Here is a 13,339-nt window from a genome sequence, read left to right on the forward strand (position 1 = left end):
AAAAGGTGTCCATCTTAGCTTTTCTCGTAAAGCAAGCAAGCATTTCTTATGAATGGATACGCTAAAATGGAAAGTGGAACAAAAAAGGGTATTTGGGAAACAGGATAGATAAACTAAAATTGAAGATGCTTATGGGGTAAAGGAGAGAACACAGAGCAGGGGAAAACACTATATTGTCTGTCGGCCAGTGATTTAGGAAAACGGGGTTTTAGAGATTTCCATTGAAGCCAACACACACAGGCACACACACACACAGACACACACGCAAATCTATTCCTTCTGTGTGTCAAGGACAGGCACAAATCCTGACAAATCAAATAATGGCCCACTTACTATTTCAGTCAGTGCGTAAAATATATGATTTTGTCATCCGGTTAGTTTTTTTTTCTTTCCCCTTCATATGATATTTCTCTTCTCCCTGAAATAAATTCGAAAATAAACATCTAGTTTTTATCTATGGCACAAAGTCTAGAGAAGTCTCTCGGGGTTTGACATTACCATTTTATTTCACAATTTATCCCCAGACTGTCTGAGCTAATTGAAAGTGCAGCTGATATTTGTGTGTAAACAGGCAGAATGAAACACATCAATAATCTCCTCAAGGCTAGCCTGTGTCCCTCAGAGGTCTGATGATATTTCTACCCTAAGATTCTGCTGCAGGTACCCCGAATGCATTACTTATGAACTTGAAGGTGGCTAGCACCTGAAATTAGAAAACGCCTTCACAATTATCCACACAGCTAGGCCTATACTAACCACAGATAAAAGATGTTTTAAATGCCCAAGGGCACAGTATTCCTCAATTCATATTTGTACACTGTTCCTTAAGAACATTTTCCTAAAATACTATTAAAGAAAATGTGGAGATGTACAAGCACATTTCTGCCATTTCTGAATTTATGACCCTAAAATTTGGGACCAGGGAGAGGGTAGATGGCAATGAAGTGCCTTAATTGTGAAAATCTGTAAGGCAGGGCTTTCAGCACTGAACACAATGGCTGCATTCTGCTGAAGGAGACACACCTTTAGCAAAACCTGGACTTACAAGTATTATCTTTGATTAACTGATTTAGCTGGATTTCCTGACTTCCCATAAACACTGTTCCAAAGCCTAACACTCTCAAGTTAATAAGCAACCAAACTCCATCTGAATACTAATATATTCAATGAAATGAAGACATCGTCTGGAATTTCATGAGAAAAAAAAAAGAACTTCATTTTAGAAGCCAAGTTCTGTTTCTTCCTAATCATTCTGTCAATTCTGAAATCCTGCCTCTTTTCGTGTTCTTTCTGCAGCTATACTAAGTGGGTAACATAGCAGAAGGATTTTAAATTGCAGTATTTCATAAATCTCCCATGTTCAATATGTTGTCATTACAGCTACCAAAAGAAAGAAGGCAGGCTAACCACCCTCAACTCTTTCATTACACACAATTTGAAATTTATAGTTGTATTTTATCCCACACCTCAGTAACATATGCAGAGTGAGTGGGCATTTCCAAGTGATTTCAAATCCTGGATAAATGAATATGATAGTAGCTGAAAATAATTTCATAACATTGACACAGACACAAGCAATCAAAAATGCCCATTCATCCATAACATATTACCCAAAACACCTAGAGTTGTCATTAAATCTACTGTTTTATGTCTTTATACTTTCTTCAGTCCAAAAGGGATTAAAGGCAGCTTAGAAAGAGCCACACAATATTTACAGCTAAAATAAACTAAAAACAAATAAGAAAATGATGCAAAGGGGAAAAATGCAGATTGCAAAGACCCCTTCCTGATCTTAGAGAACCTACCTATATCAACCCATATTAAGCTTGGCGCTCTAATGCAAGACTAACACATCTCATATCCCTTACAAAATCTGCAGGATCTATAATTTTCAGGATTATAATTTCCCAGAATCTCCAGCAGGAAGATTCTGGGCTCTTTCCAGTCTAGACACTTTCTCACCTTCTTCCTCTCGAAACAGACAGAATCCAGGCCACTGTCAGAAATATCTGCCTGGGTTGTAGCCAGTATTGTTCAGTGGGTTTAGATTAAAGTAATATGGAAAACTGGGCTAGCCAAAGTACCACTTTTTGGATCAACCTAAGTTTCTTATAGAAAAAGATCCTTGAGTAATATGGAAAACCTAGTGAGGTAAGGGAAAAAGTTCATAAAGTTGTAGTCTTATAAATGAATAATAAATTCTCCAGACCTCAGAATGCTTAACAGCCTCCCTACTTCAGGAGTAGGTCTCTAACAGTAATATTATGAAGTCTATATATTTTTTTTACTGCTATCCAAACATTAATATGCCTCATCTTGGCTAAAAGAGCTACTTAAAAGATTGCTATGTCTGTTAATATCAAGACACCACAAAAAGATTTTTTAAAAAAGATGTCTAAATTATATGCTTTTAAAAATCAGTGTTGTCTAAATAACAGGCTAAATCTACATCATATTTTTTATACTGAAGTATCGATATCACACTGTATATGATAAATATAGATTATTACGTACCTGTGTTATAAGAGTTTTTTGCATAGTTAAGAATGGATCTGCAAACGACCTCTGGGATTGAATAAAATGTATATTCCTGCTAATGATAAAGGTTGGTGACATGATCAGTTCTTTTCTAATTAAATATGAACATTGACTTAATTTGAATATAAATTAAAAGGCTTACCTGTGAATTGACTGCAATCCTTATGTTAGCTGCCACGTGGATGTCTTAAGTAGAAATGTTTAGTTCTTTTCGAAATAAAATTCTATGACAGTCAAAGATTTATGATATAACTTTTCCACAGCATTATTTTTATTTTTGTAAAAAACATTTTCCAAAAATAATCCAATTAAAGAAATATCACTGAAGGTAACTGCCAGTGTAAGATATCTCTGATTTGCATTTTTAAAAGCAAAAAATAGGTTTTTGATTTAAGGAAAGAATAAAGAGGAAGAAAAATGAAGGGAGGGATCTTCAATATTCATGATGGATGGGCAGATTGTTGGGAGGGGGTCAGATAAGAGACAAATGTAATGAAGCCTTAAAATTCAACTCTTTTTCTGCAAAGAAGAAAAAGTTCTCAGTCATATAAAATGTCTACTTAAAGAGCAAACAATGGGTAAACCTTAGGGAATATGGCAAAAAAAAAACACATGTATTTCTTCCACTTTCTAAATAAATTTTTTAAACATCAAATAGTTCTGTTTTTGAACTTTTGACAAATAAAATTTTTCTCAAATTGTATAACTCTATCGGCAAATTGTTTATGTGTGTGTATATGTACATATAAACACACGTATACATACATCTCATGTTGATGGCCAATACCAGTGTATTTAAAACCATCTGCTAATTAAACATTTCCTGGAAATTAAGCTTCCATCACTTATAACACCTAGATATACACATTTTAGTGACTATACAAGTAACACACAAAATACAATGCTCGTGAAAAATGGTAGGAGTTTTGCATGTTTTTTTCATACTTTCATATCACCTATACAGTTGTTGATTTTCATTCATAATTCCTCTTAGATGCCTAACATTGAACTAATTTTCATGTGGCAAAAATGTATATTAGCACACTTCATATAATCCTTTGGAACAACCATAATCACAGGTGTGAATTACAAAAATTAAAAAGAGCTGTTTATCCACCTTTAATAAGTACCGAATTAACATGTGCCAGTCCCTGACAGGTTTTGAACTTCTGTCAGTCTCCACTTTCTCTTTCCAGGAAAATATTACATAAACTGAACAAGATGCAGCTTTCAAGTCCCAAGCAACTCCACGCATAAATGTTTATTTCCAAAACAAGATGTAATACGTAAGTTCACCAAACATTTAAAATATGAAATCTTATAAACACATAATTAGCAAATATGAGATTTTTGAAGATCCCTAACCTTTCATGTATATTCTGTAAGCTTAACCACAGCAAACAAAATAACCATCAAGTTTTAAAATTTAATCACAAAACTCCTATTTCAGAAAAATTCAAAAGTGAGAACTATTCAAAATGGAAGAAGAAGATACTATATTAGAATAGCTAAGCGTTGAGCTGTAGCTAACGGTGATAAGATCATAAGGAAGGGATTAACCAGATGAAGTTGGCATATTTTCTGAGTACGCAGCATACCTTGCAAACCATAGCAACACATACACTTCCCAGTCACCCAGCCTCACTCTCACCCAGAAACGCACTCGGGGCGATCATGCTACTGAATCCATGAGCACCTACGTTACTGATCTGCTCCTGAGTCCGCTTCAGTCTCTGTAGCTCAGGAGTGTCCGTAACGATGCTAAAGCCCCTCCCTTTGCTTTCTTCAAAATCTCTTTTGTACTTGACCTAACAAGAAGGGAGAAAAGAAAAGAAAAAGAAAAAAAGTTAATAGAGGGATCGCAAATCCCACTCGAGATAAGCCGGGGCCAGTGAAGCTGCTAGAATTGGAAGCGATGCCCACAGACACGCCTCTCAGCAGGGGAGCATAGCAAGAGCCAGGAGGGCACAGCCAGGCTACCTGGTTTGTGTCCCCACAACTCCACTACCTTTAATATTTGTGTGACTTTAAGCAAGTTACTGAACCACTCTGGGCCTCAGTAGTCTCATCTGGACAATGGCAATAACAACAAGTTATTAGGTTGTAGGGATAGGATCAAGTGCCTTAATGCATGAACCTGGCTGCTAGGAACAAGTAAGTACTCTGTAACAGTTATTAGTATTATCATCATTAATAGTATTACCACTACTCAAGAAAAAAAATGTGGGAAAAGAACACTAAACTTTCTGCTCCCACGCCCTTCTTGTCCACGAAAAGGCATCATTTTGATCCTGAACTGCCCTATAGGGGAGGGAGAGAAAGTCAAAAGCTAGCCCTATCCAAGAAGTTTTCTTTCTGTTTCCAAAGGCAAAGCATATGGATATGATTACACGATGCTGTGTTGCCAAATGGCAAGTATATAAGTGCTTATGAAAATATTTATAAAATAGGCCACACCTAGAGATTACAAAGCTTCTCATATATGGCCTTGGCATACTGTGTGTTGAGCTCCTAAGATTTTTTTTTTTCCGTATTTAAATATACTTCTTTTCTAATTACAGCTCAATGGGGCTGAATTTTACTGCTTCCTCAAAGGACTGGAACATCTAATGCTTAATCTGTCAAAGTCATATCTCCTATTATTATCATAATGACAATAACTGTCAAACCAGTTAAATATTCTGCTTGTTAAGGACGGAGATGGTGACATCACTTTGACTATTCTCATTTTTTTTTTAACCTGAACATCAAGAAATGTGGAAACATATCTTGAACTCATAGAAGCTCCATTTTTGGATTCAAGACTACAAGCTTCCAATTAACACTCAAATTAATAATTAAAATCAATTAAATTAATAATTAAAATTAATTTAATTAATTTAGGTAGCTTATAAAAACATGATTTTATAAGTGTCACTTCCTGAAGAAGTTTGCAAAGTGTGCTTAGTTGAGCATGCGATGACTGTTTTTGTTGAGTCGCATCTGTATTTAAATACCCAATTCTCCCAAGCATCATTATCTTTGAAGCTACTGGGAGATTTTTCTTTTACCAGAAGAGCTTGAAAGTAAAAAAAAAAAAAAAAAAAAAAAAAAAGAAAGAAAAAGAAACACCTCTGATGACAACAAATAGAAAGATCCAGATACTCTCATCACTTTTAGCCCTAGAATATCTAATTTTCTCCCCATATTTTCATTTAAATTTATAAAAGTACTAAAACCCTTTCCTTAGCTATTCCCATAAGTAAAAGGTTAAACAAACTGCAATATTTTTCTTCCACAGAAAACGCTGAGTGAGATTAGCCTTCTAACCCTCAGTCTCCCAGCGTGAGTGAAGACAGACACATTCTCAGCGTTTTATGCCTAACTAAGCAGAGAAGTCATTTAGCTTCACTGGTAGTAAGCACTGGGGTGGAGGGTAGTATAACAATAAAAGCTAAAAAGATGACTAGGTTATAAGAGCAACGGGTGCAAAGACATATTAGTAAGAAGAGAAGTAGACAAGCCGAGTTCTAACACTTCTAATCCCAGTTTCAGAGAAGGCATAATCACATATTCTTTTTATTACTGGTTTGGTGTTTTTGTTTTTATTTTTTTTAATAGAAATTTCCAAAGAAGTGAAAAGAAAAACCACTAAATTCTAGAATCATAGGTTTTGAGCTGATTACTGTTCAACAATCCTTTCCACAAGACATCAGATCAGAATCATCAGATTTGGCTTGCCTGGTTACATGACTAGTTCCAAAAAGTGTATAATCATATCTTTAAGTGGCTTCAGAGTTTTAGAAGATGCTTATGCCTTTTTAATGGCATGATGCACAACCAAGCCTCTTACCCTCTCAGCACCAGCTCAAGCACCAACACACCTGTATTTCTCCACTACACACAAGAGCCTTCAAGCCATTTGTCCGAGCTCTCTTTTTTCCATACTCCCACCCACTTACATTCAATCTACTTAGGGCTAATTTTAAATGTATCAAATGATTCATCAGTCATGTATAGTCTGATTCTGAGAGGCAAGTGGATATAAAAAGAGATCAGAGGACAGAGCAGAGTAGGAGGATTCCTCTCTTCAATCTCATGTGTCCCCTTGGCTCTCGCAAAACCTCATCCAGCCCATGAGAACAACACACCCTTGGATCCAGTAATTGATCTTGGGAGGGACACATAATCCATCATGTGTCCAGGAGCCTCAGCTCTGGGATTCTGGCAGGAACTCTTGGGAAAGAAGTGCTCTGTTGCCATGGGCTGGCTAGTTTAGCTGGCTGTACAAGTGAAGCTTCTGGCCACCATCTGGCCACCACCCAATAATAAAAAAGCCAACACAGAGACAGGCAACATGAGAGATCAAGATAGATCCTGACAACATCATTTGAACACCCGGATCTTAATCTTCCTAAAGCCAGCAACACCAAGTTTGTCAGTTACGTGAGCTAATAAATCTCTCCATTTCTGATGCCCACGACCGACCCTCAGCATGCCTAAAATGTAGACACATGTACGAGGTTCCCAGAAAATACTAACACATGAATTTCTCCTCTTTTACTTCTATGCACTGAGGCTTTCTATTTGTGATACAAGATTTAATAGTTTATAATAACAGCAGAAAAAGCATTGCTTTAGGGGACAATCCTTTGCTCATTCAAATATTTAATAAGCACCTACTATGTGCCAAGAGCTGTTCCAAGTGTGGGAAGAATACAGCAAAGAAAACAATCGGAGATCCCTGCCCTTATGGAGCTTACATTAATTACAGTGTGAGAGACAGAAAAGACACAAGATCTACCTAGGTCAAATAAATGATACTTTAGCGGAAAGTGTTAAGACAAAATAAGCAAGACAGCATGGTGTGAAGTGTCAGGAATGCTGCCCTTTGAGATAGGGTGGTCAGGGAAGGCCCCAGGGAGAAGACGACATGTGAGTAAGGTCTCAAGGAGGGGAGAGAGAGAGCTGCACAGGTACCTTTGGGGAGAGCCTTCCAGGCAGAGGGAACAGACAGAGCAAAGCCCTAAAGCCCTTTGGGAAGGACGATGAGGGCCAGCGTGGCTGGACCAATGCCAGGAGGGGGAGAAGAGGAAGAGGAGGGCAGAGAGTGATCACAGGGCCTTTGTAGGCTTTTCCTCCACGTGAGACACAAAGCTACTGGAGGGTTGTAAGCAGAAGAGCAGCATGTCCTGACGTGTGTTTTAACAGGCTCTGTCTGGCTCCCACCCTGCAACTCCCCTGGGGGGCGGGCATTATAGAAGTGAGGATCCCAGGGAGGGGCAGACAACGTCCTCCTCCTTCCCCAGTTGGCCACTGTCCTGGGACCACAGAGGACAGCAATAGTTCTCCAGTTCAGCTGCAGAGCCCCAGCCTCCCCAGGATCCCTTGCAAGGTCAGCTGTCCACTCATGTCAGAATGGGGCAGGAGGCACAAAGGAGAAGAGAGAATAAAATTAAGACGCCAACCTGAACTCAGAAGGAGAATGTGTTATACCTGGGAAGCAATGCAGTATTATTTCTCTGCAGTCTCATCCCTTCCACACTGAATAAAGGCAACTTCAAAATGCATTCTTCAAGCCAAATGTAGGAAATTCACACAACAGGCAATTCCATTTAACATATTTGTCTTTAAAAGTAACTTTAAAATGTATTAATTTCAAATATTAGATGTTCTGTAATATGCACTGGCATTCTATGTAGGCGTTTGCATGTGTGTGCATGTGTGCATGCTTATGTACACATATGTGTGTGCACATGTACATATATGTACGTGTCCACATATATTTATTGTTCTGTACTATAGGTTAGAACCCTAAGGCAAGAGTCAAAAGACCTGAATTTCAACTCTGATTTTTTCTGTGATCTTAATTTGTTCAATTTCTCTAACACTCTTGATCCTCAGTTATAAAATGGAACAAGAAAAAGATGTAATATGCTACACATGAAATGAATGTTTGGAGGGTTAAAATAAATAACATGAAAATACCAAGCAAGGATATGACCCTTCAGCAAATACTAGTTTTATTCTTCTCACTAAATATTAATATCAAAATGACCCTTGTTGCATAAGTGTGCTCATTTCTGCCAAAGTATGCATTGCTAGGTGACAGTTTGTGTTTGAAGTCACGAGCAAGTTGCACTCACAGGTTCACGTGGAAGGAGGGCTTGAACATTCGGTGGTTCTGGCCTAGCTTAAGAAAAAGGCTCACAGTAATTGAAAAGGAAGACTTGAAAAGCGAAGTGATGAGCAGAGTTGCAAACAGAATTGTGTGCTAACACTGAGATACATGTTCTCTCCCCCAAACGCCGCAAGTAATATATTATTACTATTACAATGATATTGATGAATAAAGACAATGGAAACTGCTAAAGAGAAAGGCCATTGTCAGGCATAAAGTGATCTCTGATGAAGGAACCTGAGAGAGTGGTACACTGTTCCATGATAAACTGAAAGATTAAATAACACTTGGCAGTGAAGTCAAAGATGGGCACATCCTCCAGCCCAGCAACTAGACACCCCATCATGCCTGTCTCCAAAGAAACCCTCATCTGTGAGCGTCTGGGGACCTAGAGAAACATGTTCATAATAATATTGTTTCTATTTAAAAAAAAAAAGGGAAATAACCTAAATATCCATCCGCAGGAGAATGAATAAACTGTTGCATACTCATGCAATGTAATATTACCCAGGAATGAAAATGAGTGAACTATGGATCCATATGCATGAATCTCAGAAACTTCATGTTGAGGGGAGGAAAAAAAAGTGCACATATATGCAGGAATGTATGGGAGGAAGGGGCCTTGGTGACAACATTCAGGGGAGTTGTGATGAGATCTGCTCATGGAAGGATATGGTTCCCTGTTAATGGTGACATTCTAGTTCTTACGCTGGGTGGCGGATTCACATGTGGTCTTTTTATTTTCATGCTATAGAACTTGCACGTGCACTATGTATATTCTTCTGTATTGATCAAATAATCTCACAACGAAAATGTTTTCAAAGAAAGCAGGGACACAGTTTTAAAGTATCAGATGCAGAAGCTGAGGGACTCAGAGGTTAAACAAAAACCAAGAGTAGGAGAACAGAAAAAGAACATGATAACTAAGAATTCAATTGATATTGTCAGGGAGCTAAATGTAAGACTTGGGAGGCCAGGCGTGGTGGCTCACACCTGTAATTTTAGCACTCTGGGAGGCCAAGGCAGGAGGATTGCTTGAAGTCAGGAATTCAAGACCAGCCTGAGCAACAGCAAGACCCTGTTTCCACTAAAAAAATAGAAAAAAAGTTAGCCGAGCAAATAAATGTATAAAAAGTTAGCTAGGCATGGTGGCACATGCCTGTAGTCCCAGCTACTTGGGAGGCTGAGGCAGGAGGATCACTTGAGCCCAGGAGCTGGAGGTTGCTATGAGCTAGGCTGACACCACAGCACTCTAGCCTGGGCAACAGAGCAAGACTCTTGTCTCAAAAATAAAAAATTAAAATTAAAAAAATTAAGGCAAGACTCAGGTCTTTCATAAATGGCAAGTGAGCTAGCCAGTGGACATCCATTTGCAGAAAGTTAAATCAATCATTCTGAGTTCATCTTCATGAAGCAAACACAAGCTTGAAGCCAAAAGGCAGGAAAAATAGAAACGGAGAGAATGTGAATGTTACAATAGGGATTCCAAACATGGATTAACAAGGAATACCAGAAGTGCACAGAGACTCATGGCGTGGATCACAAAAGACCACAGCAGTTAAGAAGTAACCAGGGGCAGAAGTGTAAGAAGAAAGAAAACAGTATTTAGCCTTAGAGCAGCTTGTCAAAATATGTTTAACGGAAGCCTAAAATCTACAGGCACATTTATTACTGATTCATGTTATTCTGCTCATTATTTCATACATTTTTGATACGATGAAATCCATGACCAATTTCATTACCTTTCATGACATGATGGATACTTCACATTTCTTCAAGGGGAGATTGTGAGGGTCACAGTCTTTTAAAACTATATGCAAAATTCTTAGTTTGATCTGCAAAATTTAGTGCTCAGTTATGTACCATCTTGTATAGTTCAGTAGATTTTAATGTCCTGAAGAATGTGGACCACACACTTCTTTCTATCTCAACGCGTTTTGCTTGGTGCTAAGCATACATTAAAAGCTTAATAACTATTTCAGGATTATTATCTAGCTTTATATTTTTAAGGTCTAAAATGCAGAAAATTGGTTAATCTCATGATGCTAGATGGGCATTAAACCCTACAAGGGAAAATCTGATGAAGAGCTTTTTTTGTTTGTTTTAAGGTGAAGTTAATTTTAACAAATGTTAAGTCGCACAAATGAGCTCAAAAGTAAATTTGCTTTTTTATAAATTAATCTCATAATTGGCAAATCTATGGTTAATTAAATAAAATTAAAATTATAATTACCTTTTTAAACATAATTAAAAAGCATTAAAAATAATTTCCATAGATTGCTAAGCCTTCAATTAGCCTTTCACTACATTCACAGAGGTTCTTGGTGATATTTACAGATCTGTCAGTTTTCCATGTATATTCACAATCCAACTTTATCAGATTTAGGGTTCCTTTACTTTAAAAAAAATGAAATCTATATTTTACTCTAAAGAAACACTTTAAATATATCTAATAAATTACATTTTAATTAATTTCTCAATCAGCTAAGATAATTAAAAATCTCCCCTAAGACACTCAAGTGCAGCTTAGTGGTTAACAACACAGACTCAGGAATTAGATAAACTTGTCTTGGGCTCTGGCTCCTCCTCTTACTAGCTGTGTGGCCTTAGGCAAGTTACTTAATCTCTCTGATCCTCAGTTTTCTCACATAAAAAATAGGCATAATTATAGTGCAATATTGATGGCACTTTGAGAGAATTAAATGAGATGATAATACTAATGCCTGACATCTATTAAGTGTTCCAGGCACTGTACTGAGTGCTGTACATATAAGATGAGCAGAGGCAGGATAGGGAGCCCAGTAGGTGATGTGTAACAAGTGCTCAGGGCTCCCATGACTGTAGGCAGGTGCTTACTCACTCACTGTAACTAAACATCCTACCACATGGCCAGGCTCTGTGCCATCTGTATTTGGGAGCTCCTTTGGTCCTTTTGGAATCAAAATAGAATATAAATAAATAAAGGAAATGATAATTACAATGTGTTTTACATATATTATCTTCAGCTATATCCTAGCAGGTACACATTTTAAGGCCCATTTTACAGATGAAGGAAGTTTGAAGAAGTCACAGAGCTGCTAAGAGGCAGAAGTTTCTGACGTTCCCCCACTCTGGCATCACCCCACACATGATCTTTCAATTCATTTGAGAATGAAAAAAATGCCAAAGCAAAAAACATCAAACTGAACACAAATGAGATATAAACAACTTCCTGGAAATAAGCAGAAATGAAAGTGGAACCAACTGAATATTCCTTATTAGAAGATGTCAGAAGATTTGCATAACTTAACATTTTAGCTCATGTGTTATCTGTAATGGATCCTGAAGTGCCACCAAAGAGACAAGAATAATGACCCAAAGTAAGTTTAACACAACCTACCTTTTATCAAAAATGTGTTTTCAGGCATTTCTTCTGAAGGCAACAATTGTTTAAATTTTCTACCAGTAAAGGTTGAGTTAGGAGGAAAATACCATTGCCAAAATGGTAGTATTGGTGGAAATACCGATTCAAGGCAAAAAAAAATCCTATTTACATTAATAAAGAAAATTGGGGCCTAAAATATATATATAGATAAAATTCATATTTGCACCAAGAATTTCATAAATAGCATTTAATAATCCAGGTAATTTATGAATTGTGATTTCTGGACACATGTTCTCTTAACTATTAATCTTTCAGAGATAGTTGCATCTAATTACATGAGTATGGTTTTTAAATATAAATAGTTTTATTCCATACAGAATATTTCTGAAATTATTTTGAACCAGAAGATACCATGCAACGTTAAAAATTAAGGAGAGAATAAGAAATCGCAACAAGGAACATTCCTGTGTGCATATTCTGAGTTATAAAGTATTAGGAAATGGGTAATTTCCAGTCAGGAAATAACTAATTAGGAAATTAGTCATTCAGAAAAGAAAAGCTACAGCCCAACTACACTGAAGAAAAGAAATAAAGATAAACCAAGAATCAAGCACATATCAACAAACAGAGCTGAACTAACACCAAATAGTCATAAAAGTGAAAATAATCTGTTCTTAATCTCAAAGTATCACAGCTGATAAAAGTGACAGATGATTCCTCTATTTTCCTACATAGGCCTCTCCCTAACAGATTGATAATGTCACTAAAATTATTCCTAACAACCCTCCTACACCTGCAGTGGCATTATCCATCAGGCAAACACTGACTGTTTTACCACAACAAAACATACTTCTTCCACTTCTACAAACTGAAAAAAGAAAAAAAAAATGGTAACATAGCAAAAAAGAAAAAGAAAGAATACCAGATAAAAATAAACATATGGATTATACTTACTATGTACACAAATAACACTAAGATAGCATCTATGATTAACAGCTTTTGCCACACAGAAAAACCCATGGATCCTAGCAAGCCATTTTCATCAAACAATTTAAAAGATTATTTTACTAATACACAATTTCATTTAAAATATAAATCTCCTAGAAATTTTTACAAGTTATTAAAAAAATCTATGTTACAACCAGAAATATAATATTAATTCGGGTCTTCCATTGGGAAAGAACTATTAAAAATAAATATATTAGAAGTGCTGAAAGAACTATATGAAGAATTATGGCTTCTTAGCTAACAGTGAGAGCTTCCCATTAATTACAATG

The 13,339-nt window shown here is 36.8% G+C and overlaps 1 protein-coding gene across 3 annotated transcripts in view; it reads right to left on the reverse strand.

Moving 5' to 3' along the window:
* Positions 1–13,339, reverse strand: part of NEBL (nebulette) — a 326,459-nt gene that overhangs the window by 151,099 nt on the left and 162,021 nt on the right. For 2 of the 3 annotated variants that reach the window (XM_045534540.1, XM_045534548.1), the window contains exon 4: positions 4,239–4,346. In XM_045534540.1, the coding sequence (XP_045390496.1) occupies positions 4,239–4,346 (108 nt within the window). Of the gene's footprint in view, positions 1–333; positions 385–4,238; positions 4,347–13,339 lie in introns of those variants that run through there. The other variant, XM_045534488.1, reaches the window with a different exon arrangement.

The sequence above is a fragment of the Lemur catta genome, chromosome 1 (genome assembly GCF_020740605.2).
Source record: "Lemur catta isolate mLemCat1 chromosome 1, mLemCat1.pri, whole genome shotgun sequence".
Classification (NCBI taxonomy): domain Eukaryota; kingdom Metazoa; phylum Chordata; class Mammalia; order Primates; family Lemuridae; genus Lemur; species Lemur catta.